This window comes from Cibotium barometz, chromosome 14, assembly GCF_041138505.1.
Source record: "Cibotium barometz isolate CiBa-2024 chromosome 14, ASM4113850v1, whole genome shotgun sequence".
Lineage (NCBI taxonomy): Eukaryota > Viridiplantae > Streptophyta > Polypodiopsida > Cyatheales > Cibotiaceae > Cibotium > Cibotium barometz.
In genome coordinates, this window is record NC_141059.1 from 25,079,373 (window position 1) to 25,107,359 (window position 27,987).

General features: G+C 41.1%; 1 protein-coding gene across 1 annotated transcript; it reads left to right on the forward strand.

Annotated features, from left to right (window-relative positions):
- The first annotated feature begins 21,348 nt into the window (after nucleotides 1–21,348).
- Nucleotides 21,349–27,502, forward strand: LOC147631846 (pentatricopeptide repeat-containing protein At3g09040, mitochondrial-like). The gene is made up of 2 exons (XM_086808395.1): nucleotides 21,349–21,782; nucleotides 21,862–27,502. The coding sequence occupies exons 1-2, from the start codon at nucleotides 21,705–21,707 to the stop codon at nucleotides 26,710–26,712; spliced, it is 4,929 nt and encodes a 1,642-aa protein (XP_086664521.1). The 5' UTR covers nucleotides 21,349–21,704; the 3' UTR covers nucleotides 26,713–27,502.
- The last annotated feature ends 485 nt before the right edge of the window (nucleotides 27,503–27,987 follow it).

Consider the following 27,987-nt stretch of genomic DNA (forward strand, 5'->3'; position numbering starts at 1 on the left):
ATGATGTAGGTACAAAATTCTATACTACTGCATATGCAAAAGGGGACCATACTTGCTTATCAAATGCACTTGAGTCTTTTACTGAGGAAATGTATGAAGGAGATTGGTTGCTTATTGGTCAATACTTGAGTACTTTGACAAGACATGAAAATTGGTCTAACTCAGAATTTAAGAGGATCCGCAGAAAAGCATATGGGTATTTTCTAAAGGATGGGTACGTGTGGAAGCATCCTAAGCAGAGGAATGCTATGCCACAGAGAGTCATATGTGATAAAGAGACTCAAGGGGAGCTCGTGAAAGAATTCCATGAGAGTCTCTGGGCTAGACATCGAAGTGTGTGGGCCACCTTTACCAAAATAAAGGAAAGATATTGGTGGAAAGGAATGTACAAGGATATTTCCCAATATGTGGAAACATGCATGGTATGTCAAATGTACTCAAATGTGCGACATCGTGATGGCTTGCAACCAACCTACCCACCTGCCATGCACTACAAATGGGTAGTGGATCTAGTTACAATGCCTTTAGGAATTTGGCAGATGCGGTACATAGCACTTGCAAGAGAAGATTTGACAAATCAGGTAGAGAGCCGTGCTCTTAGAACAAAGAGTACGGAAACAGTGTGCAAATTTCTCTTGGAAGATGTGATTTGCCGGTATGGTTGTGTTGGGAAAATAACAGCTGATAGGGGTGAGCTAGATGTTGAAGAAGCAAAGAAATTCTTCTCTAGAATTGGCATCAAACTGTCCCTAACATATGCTTACAACCCTGAGGGCAATGGTAAAAGTGAGCGAGGACATCCTCCAATCATTAAAGCTTTGGCTAAGGCATGCAGAGAAAGAATGCGAGAGTGGCCAAGGCTGCTACCATATGCTTGTGGGCTGACCGTACAACTCATAGCTCAGTGAGACAGGATACATGCCTGCAGAATTAATGTATGGTCAGAAGCCAGTAATGCCAGTTGAAGAAGTAGTTCCAACTTGGAATGTATTACCCTGGGTGGAAGGATTGAACAGGGAAGACCTCCTTGCATTGCGAATAAGGCAGCTGGAGAGGAGGCCTGAAGATGTAGAGCTTGCTAAAGCTCGTTTGGAAGATGCAAGGTTGAAAAATAAAGAAAGATTTGATAGAAGACACAGACTCCGGCCAAAACCTATTGAAGAAGGTGATTGGGTCCTAATGTATGATAGTAGCCTTGACAACCAGTTCACTGTTCAAAGAAAGTTTGCAAAAAGATGGTTTGGCCCTTACATTGTCAAGCATGTGCATGGAAATGCCACGTATACCCTGTGTGAGCTTGATGGAACAGAGATAAAGAATCTTGTAGCAGGCAAAAGGATCAAGATGTTTAAAAGAAGGCATGACAGTGATCCTTTTGATTCACAGGAGACTCAGGATGAGAAGCTGGACAGTGATAGTATGGATATGGTTGAAGAGGAAGAGGATGATCTTCCTGGTAATGTAGAAGATGAAGACGACATCCAGTTATATGTGGATCTTGATGATGATTTGGCACATACCAGAGGATGTACAGGTTTAGAGGGGGTGGATGTCGTGCCATGGCACGTCTATGGTGTGAAACCATGCATATGAGGCCATTAAATGCAAATCCAGATGCATGGGATTAAGTGCCATGACTTGAGTCATTATATGATGCCTAAGTACATATGTTCATATTGTAAATGAGGTTCAATAAGATGAGCTGAGGCTGAGCCAGGTCTTGAAGCCTCTGTACATGAGTGTGGTGTGAATTATGGAGTTTTATGCTTATGGTAGATCTTGTAGTAGGGAACACCCTTTTCAACATGTATGGAAATGTGAGAGCATGTATGATGTAAGGATTGGTTTTGAAGAATGCCCTTTTGAGATATCGTGTCTTGGAATGCCATGATTTCTGTTCTTACTCGGAATGAGCAAAACAAGGAGGCTCTGGTTTTGTATGATGAGATGCACTGTTGGAGGCTGGGGGTTGGCCTAGGCATTAATAAGGCAATGATAAAGCTAATGGAGGGAAAGGTCTTGGGTGGTGGCTTTCATTTCCACCACCTAGAATTAAGAACAAGGCTGAGAGATGGATACTATGTGGTGAATCCTGAGAAGGCAGTCCAGCTAGTGAATGAGAACACCATCTGTGTGTGCACGATTCTAGGTTCCACATACAATGGGGAGTTTGAAGATGTGAAGCGTTTGAATGATCTGCTTGAGAAAAAGAACAAGGAAACAGGATGGGACACTCCAATTCATGTGGATGCGGCCAGCGGTGGTTTTGTGGTACCATTTTGTCCCCGGAGATAGAGTGGGATTTTAGGTTACCATGTGTGAGGAGCATCGATGTGAGTGGTCACAAGTATGGCCTCGTGTACGTAGGGATTGGGTGGGTAATATGGAAGAGCAAGAAAGACCTGCCAGAGGAGCTCATCTTCCACGTGAACTACCTTGGGGCAGACCAGCTCACCTTCACTCTCAATTTCTCCAAAGGACCTAGCCAAATCATTGCACAGTACTATCAGCTCAAAAACTCTGTTATGACATCCAGTAGAGCACCATCATGGCCGCTCTGGGCCAGGATTTCTTGTGCGGGGGCCTTCTCATCGGACGTGAGGGTGTCGCCGAGCACCATAGCTTTCGTTACGATCGTGCTATGAGAAGGGTTATTCTCTCGCGGGAGGAGGCCGAATCTTGAACGAAATCCCTGGTGGGCACGAGATTCCTCGTACAGATTCCTTGCTATGGCTGTTGCAGCTGCAAATGATTAGAGAGGACTTCAGCTGCACCTTAGCGTAGACGCAAGGTGGCAGCTTGCGTGGCATGCGAAAGAGTCTTTAAAAAAAAAGAAAATTTCTGATTAATAAGCTAAAATAATGGAGGCGTAGTGTATTCGAAACTGGAAAATACGATATTTTAGCTGCAAAAGGTGAGGTGCCCGATTCTCTTGCGGGAAAGGGATAATAACCAGCAAAACGGCGCATACAAGGGGGTATGCAGAAACGGGGGAGAAAGAAAAAACCAGAGGGGGAATTTTGCAGAGTATCTCGTTTTGTGAGGATTACCTCTGTTCTAACCTTGTAGGGGTTTGAATTAAAGAGTATTTGAAGCTCCTTTTAATGAATCCATTTCTAAAAATCCCAAGAAAATGAACGAGATGCTGCCTGGCGAGTGGAATCAAAGCATTTTTCAAATCATTGGATTGAAAAATGTGAAGCTTTTGCAATATTCCTTATGCAGAGATAAGTTTTTTTTTAAATAATTACGATTTCTAAATTATAAAGCTTGAGAGGATGGAGTTCTAAGTATATAAGTTTTTTTTATTCCCTTTTGTAATCTTAAATAACCATGGTTTTGGAGAACTTCTGGGATTGGTGATCTTTGAAAGTTGTAAGCAAAATTTCCGGTTTGGAAATTTTAATGGGCACATGAAGAGAATGAATATGTGTTACATTCTATCTATTGCTTCTTTGTGAGATGATGGAAATTATAAGCAGGTCTTTTCGACAAGTTCAATTTTCGTCTTGAAGTTGTAAAGATGGCAACATGCAAAATATGTGATGTGCAAGTTCACATGTATTGGGAACTTGTCGAAGTCTATGTGATGCCAATATGTGACATGTATATGGCATTTGGATAAAGGGTCAGAAGATCTATGCTTGGATCTGATCATGCTCTTGATATACAATTTATGTGCAATCATCAAGCTAAATTTGGGAATGTATTGAAGTGAATTGGCACATGTACAAGTCATCAAAAAGGAAGATGTCTTATGCTCCTTGAAGAGTTATATGTTTTGTTTCCTTGCTGGGATTTTGGTAGCTACTCTCATAGCCAGAAGTCTCACACTTTCCCAGCGATACCGCCCACGTCACGACAGCGCAGGTCGGGCACTCGATTGGGCAAGGCTTGATGTCAGCCTACAGAAGAGCTGGGCATGGCATATGAGGAGCAGGGGGAGTGCTGAGTCACTATGACGCTTGGTAGCTTATGCAGTCCGCAGCCAAGTGCTATCACAGTGGGCTCTAGCCCTAGCAAAGACTCGGCACTAGCAGATGGGCATCGGGTTTGTCATGTGGCCAGAGCGCCAACATGTTTGCGCAATGTAGAGATGGCAAGGTTGCTTACATCATGTGCACAAGAGGCAATGCAAGGTGTACTGTGGACGGAGGAGAGATGGCGAGGAGGTTGTAGCGCTTAGAAATTTTGGCTCTGATACCAAGTTGAAACATGAGGATCATGGAGTCATGGAGGCTATGGTGGATGAAGGAAAAGTAAACACATGATTAAATGGACTTAATGATGATTAGCACGAGACTTAATGAGCTGAGAGTGGTTCACACACTTTACTCAAGTGCTAAGCATGTATGTAGCCCCATACAACAATATGTGGGATGTGTTTGCATATTTCAACAACGTTTCCTTTTTGGCCTCTGCCCTCTCCTTTGTTGGATCGATAGCCACCTCTTCCTCAACTCCATCATCCTAGATTGGCACTTGACTGCTTGGTAAATTCGTTGTCTGGCGCTCAGAGTCTTCAGTAAGGAGATGTAGAAAACAAAGAAATCCAGAACTGTAGTGGAGAAGGCGACACTTCTTTGAGTGTAATGGGCATTTCTCCTCTACTCTACTATCGCAGTTAGGGATATTTTTAAGACAATGGTTAAGCCTTCTTTTCATGACTTTGTCTATCGCAAAATCAAATGGATAAACATATCATTCACCATCAGACATTACGATGTTGCCAGAAATAATCTATTCATAATCTTGCTCCCATTCACTGAGAACAATCCTAGAAATCTTGATAATGTTCTCCAAAGGAAATTCTACATTCACCATCAGACATCACAATGTTGCCAGAAATAATCTATTCATAATCTTGCTCCCATTCACTGAGAACAATCATAGAAATCTTGATAATGTTCTCCAATTTAGGAGCATGGTGGTGGGCATGTGCATTGTATAGGAACATATATAGCTTTTCTGCACAAGACTCTTCCACCTCGTCAAGAGAATGTCCAACTCATTTGCCGACATGCCTAAAGAAACATTTCAGTCGATTAGGACAAGCATGCTTAATATACAAGGGGTCAGTACCAAGCGATAAGGGGCTTAGGCGATGCATGCAAGCACCTTGTCGCTTGGTATTGACTCCAAAACAAAGAAAACAAAAGGGGTTCAGTATCAAGTGTTTAGGGGCTTACGCGATGCCTACGAGTTCCCTACCACTTGGTACTGACCCCTTGTGTATAAAAGGAGAGACATGGGGGTAAATATAAGGCCATATGGATCATGGGGTCAGTACTAAGCGATAGGGGTCATACATGGTGTCTGCAAGCCCCTTATCGCTTCGTACTGACTAACAAGAAAAGGGGGTCAGTAAGAACAAGCTATAAGGCACTACAAGTACCTGCTTTGGCAATGGTGACGACGATGGTGGTAGGGGAGCTCGACACCAAGGCAATGGCAAGGCAGAGGTTAGACGATGGTGATGGTGATGCAGAGGGATGACATGAAGGGCAGAGAGCTCGATGACAGGGGTTTAGGAAGGGTTTAGGATGGGCAGAAAGCTCGATGTCCCCAAGGAGATTCGGACCGTTTTACACCCACATGGTAGTCTTAGCACTATGGGTGTGGTGTGTCCTAATCATAAGTGGCATTATAAGGTCTCATGCATTTATAAGCCATTTTACCCTTCACATAAGGCCACCAAAGAATTGAAGGGTAAATTTTTCAAAATCCCCTTGTTACATATAGGGAAAAAAGGGCATAATAGAATTAACCCTTCAAATAAAAGTTCCATTGCATGTCTTAAAAAATGAGCATGCATCACAATTACAAGGCTATGGTTCATTAAAACATCATATAATTTTTTTCTTTCTATAAGGTTATTGGAGATGGAGCATAATTTTTTTCTTTTTGTAAGGTTGTAAGGTTGTGTGTGTGTTGAGAATGAATATTGTGAGTGTTTAAGTGTGTGCATTAATTAGAGAGAGAGATAGAGAGAAAAGCATGCCTACAGATTTGATTAAAAGCTTCAGTTTTCTTGTGGAGATAGAAGAAGAAGAAGAAGGGGTGATGACGATGCAGATGGACGACGCAAAGGGCGATGGCAAGGAACCCTCATCTTTTAAAGACTTAATAAAGGCAGATCGCATTACCCTCACACGTTGAGACTATGTGTACCAACTCTGTGTGCATGCGTATTATGTGTGCCAACAATCACATGTGTGCATACACCGTGTGTGTGCTTGTATGTGTACACCATGTCCAAAGGGCATCTCCCACCTCAATCAAACACCAACTATCTCCAAATATCATACACAAGGCATGTACATGATTGACTTCTCACCATCAATACTTTCCACATCATACATAAGGCATGTACATGATTGACTTCTCACCATCAATACTTTCCACATTCAACCCAGCAAAACAAAGCAATAAAAAGCACTTTGAAATGGGTAAATAACACATTTGCACATTGTACATGATCTCCATTCTCTATATCTTGTGTTCTTCCTTTTTCATCTTCAATTTCTTCTCTTGGGCAAGGTAAATTACATCCTCAAAGCTCCCTAGCCATCCTATAAGCACATATCTCTTCCTTGAACTCCTTAAGGCACATACAAACATAATAGTTTTCAGCTCTTTAAGGTCCTACAAAGACATGCTTTAGCGTGACAAAACAAAGAAGGAAGCCCATGGCACCTCAAATCATTGTTTGATTTCTTAAATGCATTCGTTTTTCCTCTGATGAACTCTTCTCACACCTCATTAACCACTGCTACTACCCTTAAGGGCTATACTCTTTGCTAGAGACAAAGAGAAAATGCTATGTGTTGTTCTATGTGCATATGCTAAAGCTCCCGATTGGTGCATGACAAACGTCATGTTCTGCCTGTACTCTAGAAAACATATGATTGGCTTCCAAAATTGGCCCAACATGGCCTTATTTACACCAACTGCCCCTCCACGCATTAGTGACCTTAATCCTTAAGGTTTCCAACCCTTGAGGTCCCACATATAAGGATCCTCTAAGTTCTACATACCTTTATAAGCAACAAGGATTTCCCATCTTTTTAAAACACCACAACTTGATTATTACATTTCTTCCCCCTATTGAGATTCTATCATTTGAGCAACACCACCTTCTATATATATGGCCATATGAACCCACCAAGAGAGGCACACATGTACAATCCAACAAACCCAATAAACCCATCATGGGCAACACCACCTTCTATGCATATCACCATATGAAGGCACACATGTGCAATCTAACAAAACCCAACAAACCCACCACTCACGGGCAACACCACCTTCTATGCATATCGCCATATGAAGGCACACGTGCAATCTAACAAAACCCAACAAACCCATCACGGGCAACACCACCTTCTATGCATATCACCAAGAGAGGCACACATGTACAATCCAACAAACCCAATAAACCCATCACAGGCAACACCACCTTCTATGCATATCACCATATGAAGGCACACATGTGCAATCTAACAAAACCCAACAAACCCATCATGGGTTAGCATCACCAAGCCTAGTCCATTTGTTTTAGAAAAAAGAGTGTGCATACCAACTTATCAAAGAAAGGACAAGAAAGAATATATATATTGACCTATCAAATGAATGGTGCGCTTCCAAAAGAAAAAAAAGTTAGTACAAAAGAAGGGTATGTTTTTCCTCCTAGAAAATTATCCTAGAAGATACAAAACATGTACTAACCTATCAAAGACCTTGATGAAACCTCCATCTGAAAAGATGAGTACATGTACTAATATATCAAAGGAAAGGTACACCCTAGAATGTGGAGTATGCATATGGGTGGATGCATGGTAAGGTGGACTCGAAACCTATGTCTTGGACGTGGCTTTTAAACTGGTTTTTAGGCATTTGAAAAAGTTATTTCCCCTCATTTTCTCCCACATTTTGTACGTTTGAAAAGCCTGAAAACAAAAGCCAGTTACAAGCAGCACGTGGTGCACTCATTTCGCCACACCTCTCTCTCTCTCTCTCTCTCTCTCTCTCTCTCTCTCTCTCTCTCTCTCTCTCTCTCTCTCTCTCTCTGTGTCGCTCGCTCGCTCTCTCGCTCTCTCACAAGCTCTCTCACAAGCTCTCTCTCTATACCCTAAACCTGTATCACTGCCACCTTGTTGTTTATCTCTCTCTCTCTCTTTCTTTCTCTCTGTGCCTATTGCAGCCCCCTTACTGTTGTTTCATCGATACACACACATACGCATGGACCTTTCACCCATCATAGATTCCTAAGCATTTAGAGGCAGATGTAGAAGTTCAGGCTGTGTAGATAGATGTGAGTCATGTGTAAAGTTTTCTACCAATGTAATCAAGGATTATCATGCACAAAGGAAGCAAGAACAACGTGCAAGGATGAAGTCTAAGCTACAAGAAGAACATGAGCACAATGCATGTCATGGTGCAAACGAGCAGAAGTGTCAAAAAATATGCAACGACATTGTTCAGTACTTACATCAGCGAACCAAGGGTTTAGATAAGAAGACGAGGTTTGATATATTATCTTAGGTTCTCCATCATCACTTCATGAAGGAAATTTCCAATAGTTTTCCACTATGGAGCTAGACAAGTCTAATAGAGTGCATACGAAATACACTTGAAGCAGGGAAAGTGCCTAGAAATTCTAAGGAGATATTTCTTAAAAAGACTTTTCCAATGATTCTTATGAATGGCGCTGGCACAAATACATCCTCTCTTAACATTACAGATGCTTCAAGGCAGTTGAATATACACAGACATAGCTAGAGAGTGTTTGCAAACCTCTGCTAATGGTATTCTACCATTATCTTCGTGCAGTAGGCATAATGATGAGGTGAAAGATATTATTTTCAATTTTCGGTTAAGCCATACTCGTGTTTCATCCAACAAAAAGGATGTATGTCGCAAGCGCCTTGGTGGGTGGAAAATCTTATGTTAAGCATCCAACACACCTTCTCGATCAATCTTAGGTAACAACAATAACACGTGCTCCAACACCTGTACTGATTTGGCGTGCTTTTATACATTACATATTCCTTCAGTATAGATTCAAATGCTTTGTGATGATTCCACTGAGGTACATGAAGCTATGTACAATAGTATGCCATTCAATTTTTAGCATACTTATTAGATATCTCGGGGGGGTCACTCGTATAAATATGTAAGTATCACGTGGGTTCAACAGAAGGACATTTTAAATATTTAAAACTTACAGAAATATATTTACAGAGGGGATTTATTTATTGTATTTTTGAAAAAAATTACAGATTTGAATAGGAAAGGATACATTATATTCACTAAAAAATTCACAGATAAGGGACTTTTTAAATAGGCCTTGAACGCACGTGATATAGAGGATTTACATATAGTGACCCCCCCGAGTTAGATACAAAGCTGTGTAAAATAGTATGCCATCCAATTGTGTGCATACTTGACATGTTTCTAATGAAAAAAAAAGACAACAATATTCAATATCAATGGAATTTTAGCTGATGTATTCATATATTCCAGAAAATATACATGTGTGTTGTTTTGTGTATATATACATGGGAGAATTTCAGGGGCAACGGTGAGAAGAAGATTGTGGGGGATGGCGGTAAGGTTTTTGTGACGAATGTGAACGTGAATGTGAATGTGTATGAGACTGGGGTGGCCTTGGATTAAGGATCTCTTTCGCTCTTTTCATTTCTACCCACACAATCTTTCCTATGCTTGCCAGCAGGCAGCTGGCCTCTTGTTCTTGCCTCCGGGCCTCCAGCTCAACCTACCTCCTAGATTCCACCCATTCATCCACCTTCTCGTCCACCTTGGCTGTGCACCTTTTATATTCGTCGATAGTAGTTTGGTGCGTTTCAACTTCCCTTTGGTACCATTCCTCTTACTGGGACACCTTCGCTCTTCGGTTTCCCTTGCAAATGCACCTGCCCATCTGATCTCTTCTTCTGCACGATCATGCACCGCCAAATAATTTTTTGTATAGTTTTTGTCTAGAATTATTTTACGTGTAATGGATTATATTTGTGCAGATTAAGTTCTTGTACATAAAGGAAAATGTTTTGTTAGAAACCTTATGGCTATGTTAGATGATGTAGATGTAGATTATAAACATGACTTACATCAGGAATATAAAAAATCTTTTTTAACAAAAGAAATGCGTTAAGGCACGTCCTCCATCCACAACTGACATATGCAAGCTGGACTGGCACCCTTATCCTTTAATATCTCATGGTCCGAACAAGATTTGGCTCCAATAATAGGTGTTCCACACCTGATGTGCAAACTTTCAAGCATATTTGAAAGGTCAACAAAACAAGCATTAGTTCATTCTACTTCAATAAATCTATCTTTATGCTTGTGGAAGGGGGAAATGTCAATAGGGACTTACTCTTTAATGCGACCATGATATCCTTGGACAAAGTTTGCAAAGTAACATATATTTTGTGTAATGTCATACAGAAGCAAACTCCAATGTTGGCTGAAAAACAAATAGGACATAGGTGTTATAAAAAAAACACATACAAATTACCTAATATATGTTGTCAGTCTATAACTTAACATGAGACTCACTCTTTGTTATAAGCTGTGACAATAATTCATGCCAAATCAAGGTTGACCTCTTCAAACCAGGCCTTGAGGTCCGAAAATGTTGTCCCCTCATTTTGCAATTGCCTTCATATGAGAGGGTCTACAACATATGTGCTATTATGTATCTCTTCTGGTAGAAGTCAGAGACAATACCTGCAAGCAATAATGAATAGAAAATAGAATTAGGATTTGTGAGAAAATAAAATTAGGATTGGTGAAAAATAGAATAAGAAATAGAAAATTGAATCGAGCACAATTATGCCAACATACCATAGTGATACATTCACGACTATGTCTATGACTTCCAGCATCCCGCCACATCGCAAAACACGTAAATTAGTTGTATCTAAGTTGGTAGCAAGCCTTTGTGCCCCGAATTGTAAATGCCATATTGACAAGTGCAATACTCTCCAAATCCCTTAATTCTCTGATATTTTCTGCTTCAATGACGTTAATTTCTCTACGAATCCTGTTGGCTTCTTGGCCTGCATCATCAGCATCTGCTAGATCATTAGCAAAATTATCACCATCACTAGCAGAATCGGAGGGTTGTGGCTCCACGGTAGCAGCTTTTGGTTGTGCTTATGGTTGTGCCTCTGGTTCTGGTTGTGCGTGAGGTTTTGGTATCTTGTTGCGGTTGGTCTTATGCTTCTACTCTTCTCTAAGTCCGAGAGTGGGTGTCCCTATCATGACCAGCATGGGTGTTCTCAATTGGCTTTGCACGAGGATGGAGGGGCGGGACTGTTAGGATATCTAGCATGCGACGATCGCTAACAGAAATAGGTGCTAATAAACGGTCATATTTGCACCTCAATCTACAGACTCTATCGAAATCCCTAAGAATTATTGTAAGCCTATGGGCATGGGCAATGAGAGGAAATATGCATCTTTAAAAAAATCAATCAGCCAATCTTTAGTAATTTCCTAGAGACATAAAACTACAGATACTTGCCATCACATGCCAATACACTAGTGTTGACAAATATCATGCACAAGCCTCTGAAATGGTAGCCTAGCTATTGCAAGTTGCATATGTCGCTCAATCCATCGAAGCTCTTGTAGAACTGTCGTGTGGGCTTGATATCTTCTCCTCCTACCTTGTATGTGCAGCGACTCCGTAGGCTTTTCACTTGTTTCTAACCTTCAAGCAGTTTGCTTCATACGTGCCATCTAATAAATAAACTCAGTATGATGACAACTAATAAATTGTTCGGAGTCTATACCAAAAGCGATAATGGACTAGCGGGATGCTCGGAGCAACTAATCGCTTGGTACTGACCCTGCTTAACAAGACCTTATTGTATAGTCCGTGAGCAACATGACCTGAAGGGGAGTTAGTACCAAGCGATATGGGGCCAATAGGATGCCAACGATCCTCTTATCGCTTGGTAGTACTAACCCCATGAGCAAAATGACGCAAGGGGTCAGTACCAAGCAAAATGGGGCCTGCAGGATGCCACAAGCCTTTTATTGCTTGGTATTGACTCCATGAGCAAAAAGACCACAAAAGGTCATCTCAGTACCAAGCGATATGGGGCCATCACGATGCCAACAAACCTCCTATCAATTGGTACTGACCCCATGAGCAAAATGACCGCAAGGGGCCAATACCAAGCAAAATGGGGCCTGTAAGATGCCAACGAGACTTGTGTCGCTTGGTACTAACCCCATGAGAAAAATGACCGTAAAAGATGGTTAGTACCAAGCGATATGGAGCCTGTAGGATGGCAACAAGACTCGTGTCACTTGGTACTAACCTCCTGAGCAACATGTCCCAAGGGAAGTCAGTACCAAGCGATATGGGGTCAGCACGATGCCCACGAGCCTCCTATCGTTTGGTACTGACCCTGTGAGCAAAGTGACCACCGCAAGGGGGTCAGTACCAAGAAAAATGGGGCCTCCCAACGAGACTCGCGTCACTTGCTTTTGTGACCCCGTGAGAAAAATGACCGCAAAACGGGGGTCAGTACCAAGCGATATGGGGCCTGATGGCAATGAGACTCATGTCATTGGTATTGACCCTGTGAGCAACGTGTCCCAACCAAGGGATTCAGTACCAAGTGATATGGGGCTAGCACGATGCCCATGAGCCTCCTATCTCTTAGTACTAACCCTCTTAGTACTAACCCCGTGAGAAAAATAACCACAAAAGGGGGTCAGTATTAAGTGATATGGGGCTTGCAAGATGCCAACGAGACTTGTGTCACTTGGTATTGACCCCGTGAGCAACGTGTCCCAAGGGGAGTCAGTACCAAGCGATATGGAGCCAGCACAATGCCCACGAGCCTCCTATCGCTTGCTACTAACCCCATGAGCAAAATGACCACAAGGTGGTCATTACTAAGTGACACGAGGCCAGAAGAATGCCAACGAGTCTCGTGTCACTTTGGCACTAACCCCGTGAGCAACATGACCGTAAGGGGGTTTGGTACCAAGCGATATGGGGCCAGTAGGATGCCAATGAGCCCCTTATCGCTTGGTGCAGACCTTGTCAGCAACATTACCCTAACAGACTGTAATACGTTAAGAAAAGGTCGGTACCAAAGCAATAAAGAGCTCGCGGAGTGCCTGCGACCCCTTATCGCACAGTATTGACCCCTGAACAGACCCTTATGTTTAGGTCGAGAAATCTCAAAATACCTGCAGACGCGATGGATGTAGAGGCGATGGTGTTGTCTGAGTTGTTTGTTGGGGGGGTTGATGAGGAGGCATATGCAGTTCGCAAGGCAAAGGCAATAAGGCACCGCGATAACATTTCCTAAAATAAATCAAAAACATGCAGGAGAGGAGAGGAGTGAGAGTACCTGCCATATTGACGTGTCATTCATGTGTCAGACCTTATAAATACCATTTATGATTAGTAAAAACCACTTATGATCAGTACAAACCACTTATGATCAGTACAAACCACTTATTTATACTGATCATAAATACCATTTATGATCAGTACAAACCACGGGAGTGGTGTTAAGACCACGTGGTATGGGACCACATTGGTCTATAATGGCCCCTATCTACCTCGAGAGCGTTCATTCATTCGCGTCGTGTACATGCACATAGAGATATACGCGTGCATACACATTGGCACGTGCGCGCGCACACACACACACACACACACATGGGGCGACACAATCGTGTGTATGTGTATATACAATTGATACACATAGTCACACACACACACACACAGTCTGAGCACGAGGGTAACATGAGCTGCCTTCATTAAGGCTTACTACTTGATGGTGCCCTCACATAGACACATGCGCACACACTATCGACACAAAGGTACACACACTTGCAAGCACGTGTATACTCACAAAGTTGGCATGCACACAATTGACACACACACGTACATGTATATATACATACATGTCCACGTGTGTACACACACGCATATTATTTGAGCGCAAGGGTCTATACCTGCAGTAGCGAGAGAGAGAGAGTGTGTGTGAGAGAGAGAGAGGGTGCATGTGCGGATGCAGACATGTGTTGTGTGTGTGTGTGTGTGTGTGTGTGTGTGTGTGTGTGAGAGAGAGAGAGAGAGAGAGAGAGAGAGTGAGGTGTGAACCTACACACATGAAGAGAGAAAGAGAGAGAGATGTGTGGACCCACACACATACTTATAATAGTATTCATCTCAACAAAACATATGCACATTAGCTTATTCACACATATAGTCACTCTACTATTCACTCTACTATTCGGAAAAAATTATAACTCTACTTTTAAAAAAAGGACGACAAAAAGAAAACCATAGATATTTTTTATTTTTCATTACAAAAATTCCTATGGATTCACATTTGAGAAAAACATAATAAAAATGTCATTTATTGATATTTCAAGTGATTACAATTCCAATATTTTTTTTTGAATAAAGGAATATATTCTAGCTTGTGGATGTTCTCCTCATTGTCACTATCATCAACTTCAATATCAATTGGAATGTCTTTATCTTTTTCAATTTCTTTACCTGGTCTATGTGTTTGCTCTTCCTCCATTATTTCAATTGTTTGCTTATTTGTCTTATATAAATTCTCTACTATTTCATCTTCATTAAATGCATACCTCAAATCGTCAACTTCATTCTCATTTCTTTTCCATCTATTCATGAACCAATCTAATCTTGGATGTGAAGCATCAAAATTTTGATTATCAATAAAAATGTCAAAGATTGTTATGACCCATGTTATTTGAATAATAATCATGGTCATTTAAATTTGTATATTTTTTTTATGATGCCTATTTCTCATCATGAACACGTTAGGATTGATTGATGTGATGTCAATTGATTGTTACTACTAACGTGGTTTTTGTTTATGAGTTTAGGTGATGAGGTGTGCAAGGGTACCGATTTAGGTGTTGCACAGTGCGAGGGTACCGATTTAGGTGTCGCACGGATGGTGGATTGAGTCATGGCGTGTGGACTGATCTCACAATATTTTGTGGCTGTATTATGGCGTTTGATATTATTTTGACATCAGTGTAATGTGTGTGTGTGCACGTGTCAATTTATTGTACAGTGTGCGTACGAGCATTAGTTGATTTATTTTGTAATGTGCATATGTGCACAAGTTAGATTATTGTATTAGAAAAATTGTGCAAACCTTAGAAGGTTTGAGGACAAAGGTTAATTGAGGACAAAGATAAATTGAGGATGGCAAAAGTCCAAATATGGATGTATACTTTATTTTTGGCTTAAAGCCTGCTTTTTGGAATATATAAAAATACCCACGCGAGAAGAAGCCACTCACGTTGGGGGGGGAAGATTGCACCCAGTCTTGTGTTGCCTTGTTTTGATGGTGATGTATTTCTTTCTCTTACTCTATGTTTTGATATGTGCTTTAATTTTCAATCTAATTCAAGTAGTTGTTTTGATATTTGATATAATTTTTATGAGTCCTTGATTATTTCTCTTCAAGAAAATTAAAGGTCCGGTTGCAGTGGTATCAAGCTTTGGTGAAATTTAGGTGAAATTTAATTTTCTTGAAGGCGGTGAAAAAGAGGTGAAAGAGACAAAAAGAGAGGTGATTTTGATAATTTTTTTTGAAGGCTTTGGTGAAATTTAATTTTCTTGAAGGCGGTGAAAAAGAGGTGAAAGAGACAAAAAGAGAGGTGATTTTGATAATTTTTTTTGAAATTTTAATTGAAGTAAAACACGTTTAGGGATTTTTCTTTATGGATGAAATAAAGGTTGTTTTTAACCATTGGGTAATAAATCTCCATCAACCTATTACCCAAAGGATAAAGAAAAGGTGGTAAACCATTCTCAGAAACCATGAAACCTCTCTCAAAATGAGAAACCATGAAACCTCTCTCAAAATGGAAAAGCGGTTTTGCTAAATTCTTGACCTCTTTGTGATCTGTCTGTATGGATGGGTTTCAAAATTGATAGTCAATCCAGCTTAGCTTTCCAATTGCTAAACCATTGAGGGAGGAATCAATCTATAATAGAGGGCTGAGAATTATTCATGAGTCTTTTCAAAATTACTTTGTTTTGTTTTATTTTATTTTTCCCTCTTCTCCTCTGCGCTGCGCTGGGCGAAATTTTGGAGTAAAAAATATATATATATAATATATATAACTCCCAATCTCTCTCTCCCTCCTTCGTATGCGGCAGCGGCAACCGTTTCTCTTTCTCTATCCGGCTGGCGGCGGCGAATTCAGGGAGGGAAGGGAATTTTCAGGTTGAAGAAGGCGCTGAATTTTTCTTCTCATCCCGCAGGCGAATGCTGCGAATTCAGCTTGGGGGGAGAAATTTTCATAGCGCCTATTTTTTTAATTGCCCTTAGTGAGGCTTTAAAAAAAAGGGCGATTTTCTAATTGCGCTTATTGAGCCTTACAAGCTTTGATTTACAAAGCTTATATTAGCAATTTTCAGAATTTGAGTTTAATAATGCTTAAAAGCTTTGATTTACAAAGCTTATTTTATCTAAAAGCTTTATAAGTTACAATGTTTATTTTTTATTTTTATATTAGATGCTGAATTTTCTTTAGTGGGCTGCTTTCTAACGATTGGCGTTGGGCATTGGCAAGCTTTAATAGTAAAGCTTTCATAATTTTTTTTAATAAGCTCAATTAAAGACTTATTAACCAAGCATAAAAGCTTTATATATATATAAGTTGCAAATATTGAAATCATTATGCACTAATTATAATTTTCTCCAAAGTTTTTTTTTAAAAACAAATTTGAGTTGAACTTCATGAATTCCAAGATGATTGAATCATTTCATTTAGGCCTTTATTAAGTTTGGGTTTAATTATGCGTTAGATTTAAATTAGTAGAAAATCATGTTAAGCAAAGCTTTTATTAGTAGGCTTAATTAAGAAACTCTTTGAGCTTTAATTAATAAAGTTTTAATTTTAAATTATACATGGATTATTTCTTGAAAAAAATTATGCATTTGTGTATTGAGCTAACTTGGCAGGACTCACATCTAGTTCGACATTCCAAATGAGATAAGAAACCCTACCTTTTCTCTTGTTTTAAATTTTTCCTATTCCTATTAATTGTCAAGAAATGGGTGAATATCCGCACCATCGTACTATTCATCGTACTATTCATCAGGAACAGCTTGACACCGAAGAGGTTAACACACTCGACACACTAACCAAAGGTGGAGGTATGTGTTAAAAATTATTTATTGTACACAATTTCTTGTTTGCTTTTGTATCTGTTTTCTGAATATTCTTTTCTTCTAGACCTAGTTAGAAAACTTTAGCTCTTGAAAAGGATTTTAGATACAGTGACCTAATTAGAAAGATCAAGACAAGATTAGCAAAAGTTATCTTCAAGATCTAGTTGCCCAAATTCAAGATCTAGTTGCTCAAATTCAAGTAAAAAGTGATTGCTAGATATTTCATACAAGATTAAGACCAATTTGAAGATTCAAGAACCAAGTAAGTTTCTCTAATCTTTGATTCAAGTTATCAATTGCTTCACCATCGAATTTAGTGATGATGAGAAAAGTAAAGAAAATAGTTCTCAAGTGATTAGAAACCAAGCTTAAGTTGTATACCAATCACAATTACGAAGTTTATACCAATTCAAGTAAAGTTTTATCTAAATTTTCAAGTGTTCTAGTTTAAGATCTATCTGAGTACAAGATTCTTTCAAGTAAAGTTTTGTCAAAATTTTCAAGTATTTTAGTTTAAGATCTATCCAAGTACAAGATTCTTTCTAGACCAAGAATTTCTCTAAGTCAAAGATATATTCAATCACAAGATTTAAACCCCTTAAGAACAAGATTTATTCAAGAATTACAATTACGATTTGAGACTAATCTCTCAATTTTCTCTCAATTGCAATCATGATTAATTAAAGACTAATCTCTCAATTTTCGACCATTCAAGTATTTTTTAATCTAAGCCAAGATTCATTACTAGTACATCAAGTTCTTGCTATCAACTAGGGCACAAGATGTCCATCTTTATTCAAGTTCTGATTTCAAATTCAAGATTAAGCTTAAGATCAAGATCCCCTCAAGATTTCATTATTTACAAGTATCATTTACAAATCTCAAGAATTCATCAAGATTAAGATCAAAAACAAATCCCGAGAATTTAGTGAGACAATTACAAGATGACGATCAAGAACAAATCCCCTGAATTCATCAAGTTATTGACAGCAATGTAAGTGATTATTTTTTAATCTTAAGCTGATAAGAATTTCCATTTCAACCTAATTTATTTTTCGAATAAAACTTGTAGTTTAATTTTGAGGATAGAGAAAAGTTATGTCGGAATGAAAGTTTCAGAGGGAATTAGCTACTCCGTCTCAAACTTCTATTCTTAAGGTAGTGCGTGTGGAATTAATCTATGGTATGGGACATTAGATTGGTTTTACATACCTACCTTAGACGTATCTATGTCTTCTATCTTTCACCAGCGATGTGTTTGTATGTGGAAGGTACCTATGTGGTATGGGACACTTAGATCCCTTTTACATGCGTTCATTTGTTTGGTTTTATTTTTTAGAAATTGTTTTGATGTGACGATCTTATCCACCACTTGTACCATGAAGCCATCCACTCATTGATTACGCAACTGAGGACAGTTGATTCCCAATAGGGAGGACTGTTATGACCCATGTTATTTGAATAATAATCATGGTCATTTAAATTTGTATATTTTTTTTATGATGCCTATTTCTCATCATGAACACGTTAGGATTGATTGATGTGATGTCAATTGATTGTTACTACTGACGTGGTTTATGTTTATGAGTTTAGGTGATGAGGTGTGCAAGGGTACCGATTTAGGTGTTGCACAGTGCGAGGGTACCGATTTAGGTGTCGCACGGATGGTGGATTGAGTCATGGCGTGTGGACTGATCTCACAATATTTTGTGGCTGTATTATGGCGTTTGATATTATTTTGACATCAGTGTAATGTGTGTGTGTGCACGTGTCAATTTATTGTACAGTGTGCGTACGAGCATTAGTTGATTTATTTTGTAATGTGCATATGTGCACAAGTTAGATTATTGTATTAGAAAAATTGTGCAAACCTTAGAAGGTTTGAGGACAAAGGTTAATTGAGGACAAAGATAAATTGAGGATGGCAAAAGTCCAAATATGGATGTATACTTTATTTTTGGCTTAAAGCCTGCTTTTTGGAATATATAAAAATACCCACGCGAGAAGAAGCCACTCACGTTGGGGGGGGAAGATTTCACCCAGTCTTGTGTTGCCTTGTGTTGATGGTGATGTATTTCTTTCTCTTACTCTATGTTTTGATATGTGCTTTAATTTTCAATCTAATTCAAGTAGTTGTTTTGATATTTGATATAATTTTTATGAGTCCTTGATTATTTCTCTTCAAGAAAATTAAAGGTCCGGTTGCAAAGATATCTTTCATTGTTGTGTTGGATGGGTATACCATTGTCCTCCATAAAGCATCAACTTTTTGAAGCTCCATTCCTCTTCCTTGATATGGTGTTATCCAATTAGAAGATGGGTAGTACTTTCCTGTCTTGATCATTTTATGAATGGTGGTGCAGAAATTATTGCCTAAAGGATGCTTTAAATAGAACTTCCAAAACATCAATGCTCTATAAAAAATGTTTGTTGGAGTAAGACAAACTTTGTTCTTCAAATCATCTGCACCATATTGCATGTAAATTTCTATTCCCATAGAAATATCTTCAGCACTAATATTATGTGACACATTTTTATAATGAGGCTTATCAATATCTTTCATACAATAGCCTATCATACCATGAAATGTGTGCATGTTCTTCTGCCTTAATGCTCTACACATTACAATGCCACCAATGGGATTATTCTTATCCCAACCAAGATACTTTTTGATGAGCTTATTAACTGCAATTATTGACTTTGCATGAATTCTAATGACCATTTGATAGTGTAAATGGAAAACTGTGCCTCCTCTTTCCAATGAGCAACTACCAGCAAGGTATTCTTTAGTGATAAAATCATGAAGATTATTTAGTAATGCTTCATCAATGTCACTACCACCTAATGATATTGTCACACTTAGCTCAAGCACTTTCAAGTTGACATTGGATTGATCTAACATTGCATCTTCATTAGATAACTTCTTTGGTCTTCCACGATTTTTCTTAGGTTCTATGCTTGAAACTTCATGGCTTTCATTAGTTGAATTTATAAATTTTCCAGTCGTTGATTCTCTTGCTCTTTTTTTCATTTTTGACATTTCACTACATAATAAAAAAGAAAAAATAGGTTAATAATTCAGAATACATATAGTCAAATTAGTGATTATACAATTGTGGAAAAATAAAAATAAACTACATAAAACAATAATAAATGAATAAGTTAGAAATTTAAAATGTTTGTTATCAAAAAACATACGTGAAATTGGATGTCGTATATGACAGAACCTTGTGCAAGAAGAGTTGAAACAAAGACGCAGAATCTTAATCTGTTGAAAGCAAATTATTAATTAATCAATTTCATTAATTCTGCCCGCTCGAAGCGCATTATTAATTGTATGTCCCTATTTAATTAATTACGATTGAATCGTTTTATTTTTAAATTAAAAATGAACGTTTATTAGAAATACATACCTTGTTCTAGCACGTTCAATGTACGCAAAAACTACAGTGAGCAATACTGAGATTTTTTGGGGAAACTCGAAGTTGTTGGCTACGTCCTCTTTGTCGTCGCTGATGAGCTGCTCCGGTTAGAGTCATTAGAATAAGGCACCAAAACGTTTCTTCAGAGGCTATTAATTAATAAAAGCTTTTATGGATTAATCTTTTATAAGGTTTTAGCACCTCAATAGCAATATCCTAATGGTACGCAGAGAGCAACGTAGGTTCTCTCTCTCGCTCTCTCTGTGTTGGAGTGGAGGATACGATCGGTGACCAGGGGGCTGCGTGGAGGGAATAGAGCGCAACCGCATCCGCCTCTGCTGGACCTGCTATGAGGGCAACAAGGGGCTGATGAGGGGAGCGAATCGATGAATGGAAGGAGATGCGCAGACAGTTAGGAGATGCGCAGACAACGCTCTCTCTGTGTTGGAGTGGAGGATACGATCGGTGACCAGGGGGCTGCGTGGAGGGAATAGAGCGCAACCGTATCCGCCTGTTGGACCTGCTATGAGGGCAACGAGGGGCTGATGAGGGGAGCGAATCGATGAATGGAAGGAGATGCGCAGACAGTTGCGGCGTTTAATTTTTTAAAAAACTATTAGCAAAGGTTATCCCAAGTAGCCCTTATTAATTAATCGAGTACCCCTTATTAATTAATCGATTTTGATTTTTAGGTCATTGTAGGCCCCTATTCACTCATATTTCAATATAAGATCACAAATTGGTACATAGGGCAATTGAAATATTATTTCAGGTGATTTGGTTGAGTTTTGTTTCTACAAGGGGTCCATGACTTGCTGCATGCTCTATGCTCTCCCTTCTGAAGGCGGTACGACCGCTCTGCGGAAGAGCGCGCAGTCAGTATAAATGACTTAATACTAATTATAACCATCTTAGTAAAGTTTAATGAATATATGCGTGGCACCGTCTCCCTCTCGCTTCTCTGTGTGGCAGGCCGATTTGCAAATTATGTACGTAACCATACGTGCCATTTTGGGTACATCCGTTGATGTTCAATACGTCCCCGTAGGACATGCAGACATCACGAGCACGGACGGAACGCTTGTGGTTGAATGATCCCTCGCACTGGTGGGACATCCGAAAGAGCAAAGTATGTGGTGGTTGTCTTGCCTTTCTTGCTTTAATCAAGTGATGATGCTCTCTTGAATGGCCAGATGTGCGTGTTACAGAAAAACCCAAGGGCCCCAGACAAGCTTACCCAGGAGTCGCTATGGATGGATGGCTGCTACAATCCAGGCTGGGCTAAGGATGGATGGCTGCTACAATCCAGGGAGGAAACGAAGGAGCATTGTGTTGTTGAAGGAATGCACAACGCACAAGAAGAAGAGGAAGAAGAAGTGAGGAACAATACTGGTGGTGGTTGGAGGATGCTTAGCTTAGAGGAGGCACTGCCTTCCTTGGAGTGCCTGGAGGAAGGGATGCTGCCCCATCTTTCCGTTGGCGACTTTGCACGCATCTTGCACAACTGCAGGAAGAAGAGAGACCGAGCATATGCATTCCGCTTGCATGCCTACATGTGCAAAAGCGGGCTGGAAGCTCACAGATCACTGGGGAACTACCTCGTCCCAATGTTGGTCGAGGTTGGAAGCATGCACGATGCCCATCAGGTTTTTGACACATTGGTGTATCGGAATGAGTGGTCCTGGAATTCCCTCATCACTGGTTATATCAAATGTGGGAAGCTAAGGCATGCTCTTACCCTGTACCAAACAATGCAAAAGGATGATTCTGTAAATCCCACTCAGCAAAATTTTGTGGCCTTACTGAAGGCTTGTGCGAAGCTGAAAGATCTGGAAAGAGGCTTGGAAATACATGCCAAGGTTTCCAGAATCAGGTTGCTCGAAACAGACCTTTTTGTTGGCAGCACCTTGGTTGATATGTATGCTAAGTGTGGCTCGCTTGCTATAGCACAGAAAGTGTTTGACAAGCTTCCAATTCGAGATGTAGTCTCATGGACTGCATTAATTGCAGGGTACGCTGAACATGGGCATGGTGAGGAAGCACTCAAGTGCTTTGAACACATGAAACTTGAGGGTGTCTTTCCAAATGCTGTCACATTTGTTTGCAGCTTGAAAGCTTGTGGCAGTGTGCGAGCCACAGACAAGGGCCGCGAAATACATGCTCAGATAGAAAGACAAGGGCTGTTGGAAAGAGAACTTGCTGTTGGCAACACCTTGGTGGGTATGTATGCCAAATGTGGCTTGCTTGCCATGGCACAAGAAGTATTTGACAAGCTTCCAGCTCGAGATGTAGTTTCGTGGACGGCACTAATCGCAGGATATGCTGAACATGGGCATGGTGAGGAAGCACTCAAGTGCTTTGAACAAATGCAACTCAAGGGTGTCTCCCCGAATGCTGTCACATTTGTTTGCAGCTTGAAAGCTTGTCGCAGCATAGGAGCCACAGACAAGGGCCGACAAATACATGCTGAGATTGAAAGAAAGGGGTTGTTGGAGACAGACCTTGTTGTTGGCAACACCTTGGTCGATATGTATGCCAAATGTGGCATGCTTGCCATTGCACAGGAAGTGTTCGACAAGCTTCAAGTTCGAGACCTAGTCTCTTGGACCGCACTAATGGCAGGATATGCTGAACATGGTCAAGGTGAGGAAGCACTCAAGTGTTTTCAACAGATGCAAGTTGAGGGTGTCTTTCCAGATGCTGTCACATTAGTTTGCAGCTTGAAAGTTTGTGGCAGAATAGGAGCTACAGACAAGGGCCAAGAAATACATGCTCAGATTGAAGGAATTGGGTTGCTCAAAGAAGATAATTTTGCTGGCAGCGCCTTGGTTGATATGTATGTCAAATGTGGCATGCTTGCCAAAGCACGACAAGTGTTTGACAAGCTACACGTTCGAGACGTAGTCTCATGGACCTCACTAATGGCAGGTTATGCTGAACACGGGCATGGTGAGGAGGCACTCAAATGTTTTGATCAAATGCAACAAGAGGGTGTCTCTCCAGATATTTTCACGTTTCTTTGCTGCTTGAAAGCTTGTGGCAGCTTAGGCGCTACACACAGGGGCCACGAAATACATGCTGAGATCGAAAGAAAAGGGTTGTTGGAGAGAGACCATGTTGTTGGCAACACCTTGGTTGATATGTATGTCAAATGCGGCTCGCTTGCCATAGCAGCACATGTGTTTGACAAACTTCGAGTTAAAGACGTAGTCTCATGGAGTGCATTAATTGCAGGATATGCTGAACATGGGCATGGTGAGGAAGCACTTAAGTGTTTTGAACAGATGCAACTTGAAGGTGTCTCCCCGAATGCTGTCACGTTTGTTTGCAGCTTGAAAGCTTGTGGCAGCGTAAGAGCCACAGACAAGGGCCAAGAAATACATGCTGAGATTGAAAAAACAGGGTTGTTGGAAAGAGACCTTGTGGTTGGCACCGCCCTAGTTGATATGTATTCCAAATTTGGCTGGCTTGCCATAGCACAACAAGTGTTTGACAAGCTTCCAAATCGAGATGTAGTCTTGTGGACCATACTAATCGCAGGATATGCTGAGCATGGGCATGGTGAGGAAGCGCTCAAGTGTTTTGAACAGATGCAACAAGAGGGTGTCTCCCCAAATGCTGTCTCGTTTGTTTGCAGCTTGAAAGCTTGTGGAATTTTACAAGCCATGGACAAGGGCTTAGAAATACATGCTGAGATTGAAAGAAAGGGGTTGTTAGAAAGAGACCAAGTTGTTGGCAACGCTTTGGTCGACATGTATGCTACATTTGGCTGGCTTGATAAAGCACATCAAGTTTTTGACAAACTTCCAGTTCAAGAAGTTGTCTCATGGAATTCACTAATTGCAGGATATGCTGAACATGGGCATGGTGAGGAAGCACTCAAATGTTTTAAACAGATGCAACTTGAGAGTGTAGCCCCGAATGCTGTCACATTTGTTTGTAGTTTGAAAGCTTGTGGCAGCATAGGAGCCCTAGACAAGGGCCTAGAAATACATGCTGAGATTGGAAGAAACGGGTTGTTGGAAAGAGACCCTGTTGTTGGCAACACCTTGGTTGATATGTATGCTAAATGTGGCTCGCTTGCCAAAGCACAAGAAGTGTTTGATAGACTTCTAGTGCGAGACGTAATCTCATGGAATGCACTAATTGCAGCGTATTCTGAACATGGGCATGGTGGGGAAGCGTTGAAGTGTTTTCAACAGATGCAACTTGAGGGCGTCTCTCCAGATGCTGTGACGTTTGTTTGCAGCTTGAAAGCTTGTGGAAGCATAGGAGCCACAGATAAGGGCCAAGAAATACATGCTGAGATTAAAAGAAATGGGTTATTGGAGAGAGACCTTATTGTAGGGACCACTTTGGTTGATATGTATGCTAAGTGTGGCTTGTTTTCTAAAGCACAAGAAGTTTTTGACCAACTTTCAGTTCGAAACATTGTCTCATGGAATTCACTAATTGCAAGACATGCTGAACATGGGCATGGTGAGGAAGCACTGAAGTGTTTTGAAGAGATGCAACTGGAGGGTGTCTCCCCGAATGCTATCACGCTTGTTTGCAGCTTGAAAGCTTGTGGCAGCATTGGAGCCACAGACAAGGGCCGAGAAATACATTCTCAGATTGAAAGAAAGGGGTTGTTGGAGACAGACCTTGTTGTTGGCAACACTTTGGTTGATATGTATGCCAAATGTGGCTCACTTGCCATTGCACAACAAGTGTTTGACAAGCTTCCAGCTCGAGATGTTGTCTCATGGACTACACTAATGGCAGGATATGCTGAATGTGGGCATGTTAAGGAAGCACTAAAGTGTTTTGAACAGATGCAACTTGAGGGTTTCTCTGCAAATGCAGTCACATATCTTTCCAGCTTGAAAGCTTGTGGTAGCATAGGAGCCACCAAGAAGGGTCGAGAAATGCATGCTGAGATTGAAAGGAAGGGTTTATTGGAAAGAGGCCTTGTTAGCAACACCTTGGTTGATATGTATGCCAAATGTGGCTATCTTGCCATAGCACAGAAAATGTTTGACGAGCTTCCAGTACAAGATGTTGTCTCTTGGACTGTACTAATTGCAGGATTCGCTAAACATGGGCAGGGTGAAGAAGCACTTAAGTGTTTTGAACAGATGCGACTCAAGGGTCTCTCTCCAAATGCTGCCACGTTTATTGGCAGCTTGAAAGCTTGCGGCAGCATAGGAGCCTTAGAAAAGGGCCAAGCAATACATGCTGAGATTGAAAGAAAGGGGTTATTGGAAAGAGATGTTGTTGTTGGCACCACTTTGGTTGATATGTATGCTAAATGTGGCTTGCTTGTTAAAGCACAGCAAGTGTTTGAGAAACTTCCAGCTCGAGATGTTGTCTCATGGAATTCATTAATTGGGGGCTATGCTGAACATGGGCATGGTGAGGAAGCACTCAAGTGTTTTGAACGGATGCAACATGAGGGTGTCTCCCCGAGTGCTGTCACATTTGTTTGCATCTTGAAGGCTTGTGGCAGCATAGGAGCCATAGACAAAGGCCAGGAAATACATGCTGAGATTGAAAGAAAGGGGTTACTAGAAAGGGACCTTTTTGTTGGCAACACCGTGGTTGATCTGTATGTCAAATGTGGCTTGCTTGGCATTGCACAGCAAGTGTTTGACAAGCTGTCAGTTCGAGATGTAGTCTCGTGGAATTCACTAATCACAGGATTTGCCCAGCTTGAAGAAAGTGAAAATGTATTCCATGTCTTTGACAGAATGGTAGGAGAAGGTGTAAAGCCAGATCGGGTCACCTTTGTTATTGTTCTAAATGCATGCAGTCGCACAGGTCTATTTAAGAAGAGCCAGATGTATTTTGAGGTCATGAGCAAAGACTTTGGCATCATTCCAAGTCTCGAGCACCACAATGGCATGGTTGATCTCCTTTGCCGTGCAGGCCATTTAGACGTCGCAGTAGCAATGATAAAGAAGTTGCCCTTCTCTCCTAATCTTGTGGTATGGCATGCTGTGTTGGGTGCTTGTAGAAATTGTGGAAATGTGGAACTTGGAAAACAGGCCTTTGAACATGCAGTGCGCTTGGAGCGATAGGATGCTGCAACTTATGTCTTAATGTCTCACATATATGGAGATATGCAGAAGGAATGAGGCAAATTGAGTGGAGAAACAAGTGTAACATGCGGAAGCTCAGTGGAAGAATCAGTAACTTCAATGCTCAGAATTCAGCAATCATTCACGACGAATATAACGCACAACATAGAAGACGATGTGCAGAAAAGAGAGAGAGAGAGAGAGAGAGAGGCAGAAGAGGACATAGTATTGGGTCCTGAATACCCTCCATAGGGCCCCCACCACGAATGGTGTATTTGCTTTATTAGAATGATGTAAATTTGAAATAAAGACTGGTTCTTGACCAGCACTTCTTCACCGTGGTTGAGCACCTCCCCCTTGGCTGTCCTGGCCTTTGGAACGCTGCAACCATTGTGAATAATGAGATGCTATGACTGAATTCTAGGCTGGATATTTATACCCCTAAATCCTCCTGGTTGGCTTGCTGCTAGGAGCCTCACGACCTGGTCCAAAAGTAATAAATGCCTTTTTTAATCATTCGTTTTCACACAGCTAACAGGCTGGCCACTGGGTGCTTCCCTGGCTGCTGGGTAGCGTCCTGGCCTTGACCGGTGCTGGGCAGCACCCAGGCCTGGCCGCCTGGCTGGGCTGGCCCAAAGGCCTGTTGGCTGCCTGGCCAAGCCCTCTTGGGCTGGCTAACAGCCTGCCTAGCCCTTTGAGGGCTGGTGGGCAAGGAGGCCTGGGGCCCTCTTGGCCCCTTTGGGGTGGAACTGTCAAAATATGCAGCGGAGATGAAGACAAGATCTGAAAACACTAGAGCAAGTGCACAGCAGAAAAACGCAGAAATGAGAGAGAGAGAGAGAGAGAGAAGCGTATAACTCTGCTATATACACAAGAGAAAATCGTGGATACAAGATGATAAGTGTGGGAGGGCAAGGGGCCATTATATATGGCCCCATGCTACTGGTCGGCCAGCATATAGACAGCCGAGAGCCAGCAAAAGCCCACGACCTGTTTTCCCCTCCAATCAGCAGCAATAGACAGTCGGCCATCAGCAGATCATGTTGGCCAGCACACAGGGAAAGTCGGGGCAGCCAGTGACCAGTCGGCCAGCATCTAGTACAGCCGACAGGTCCAATACAGCCTCCCACACCCGCAAAAATAGGAAAAAATATGGAGAGTGGGGAAAAATGAGAAAACACCTTAATCGGGTGGGCACACCCATAGCAGAGGCCCTGGTGTAAATATACAGACAAGAGATGACTGCTAACACCCCCTCTCAGCTCCTGGATGTGG

Bases quoted from the DNA above. Each gene is read 5' to 3' on its own strand.
- LOC147631846 (XM_086808395.1), top strand. From the start codon at position 21,705: ATGCAGACATCACGAGCACGGACGGAACGCTTGTGGTTGAATGATCCC. The intron at 21,783-21,861 runs GTATGTGGTGGT...TGCGTGTTACAG, and splicing joins GGGACATCCGAAAGAGCAAA to AAAAACCCAAGGGCCCCAGA.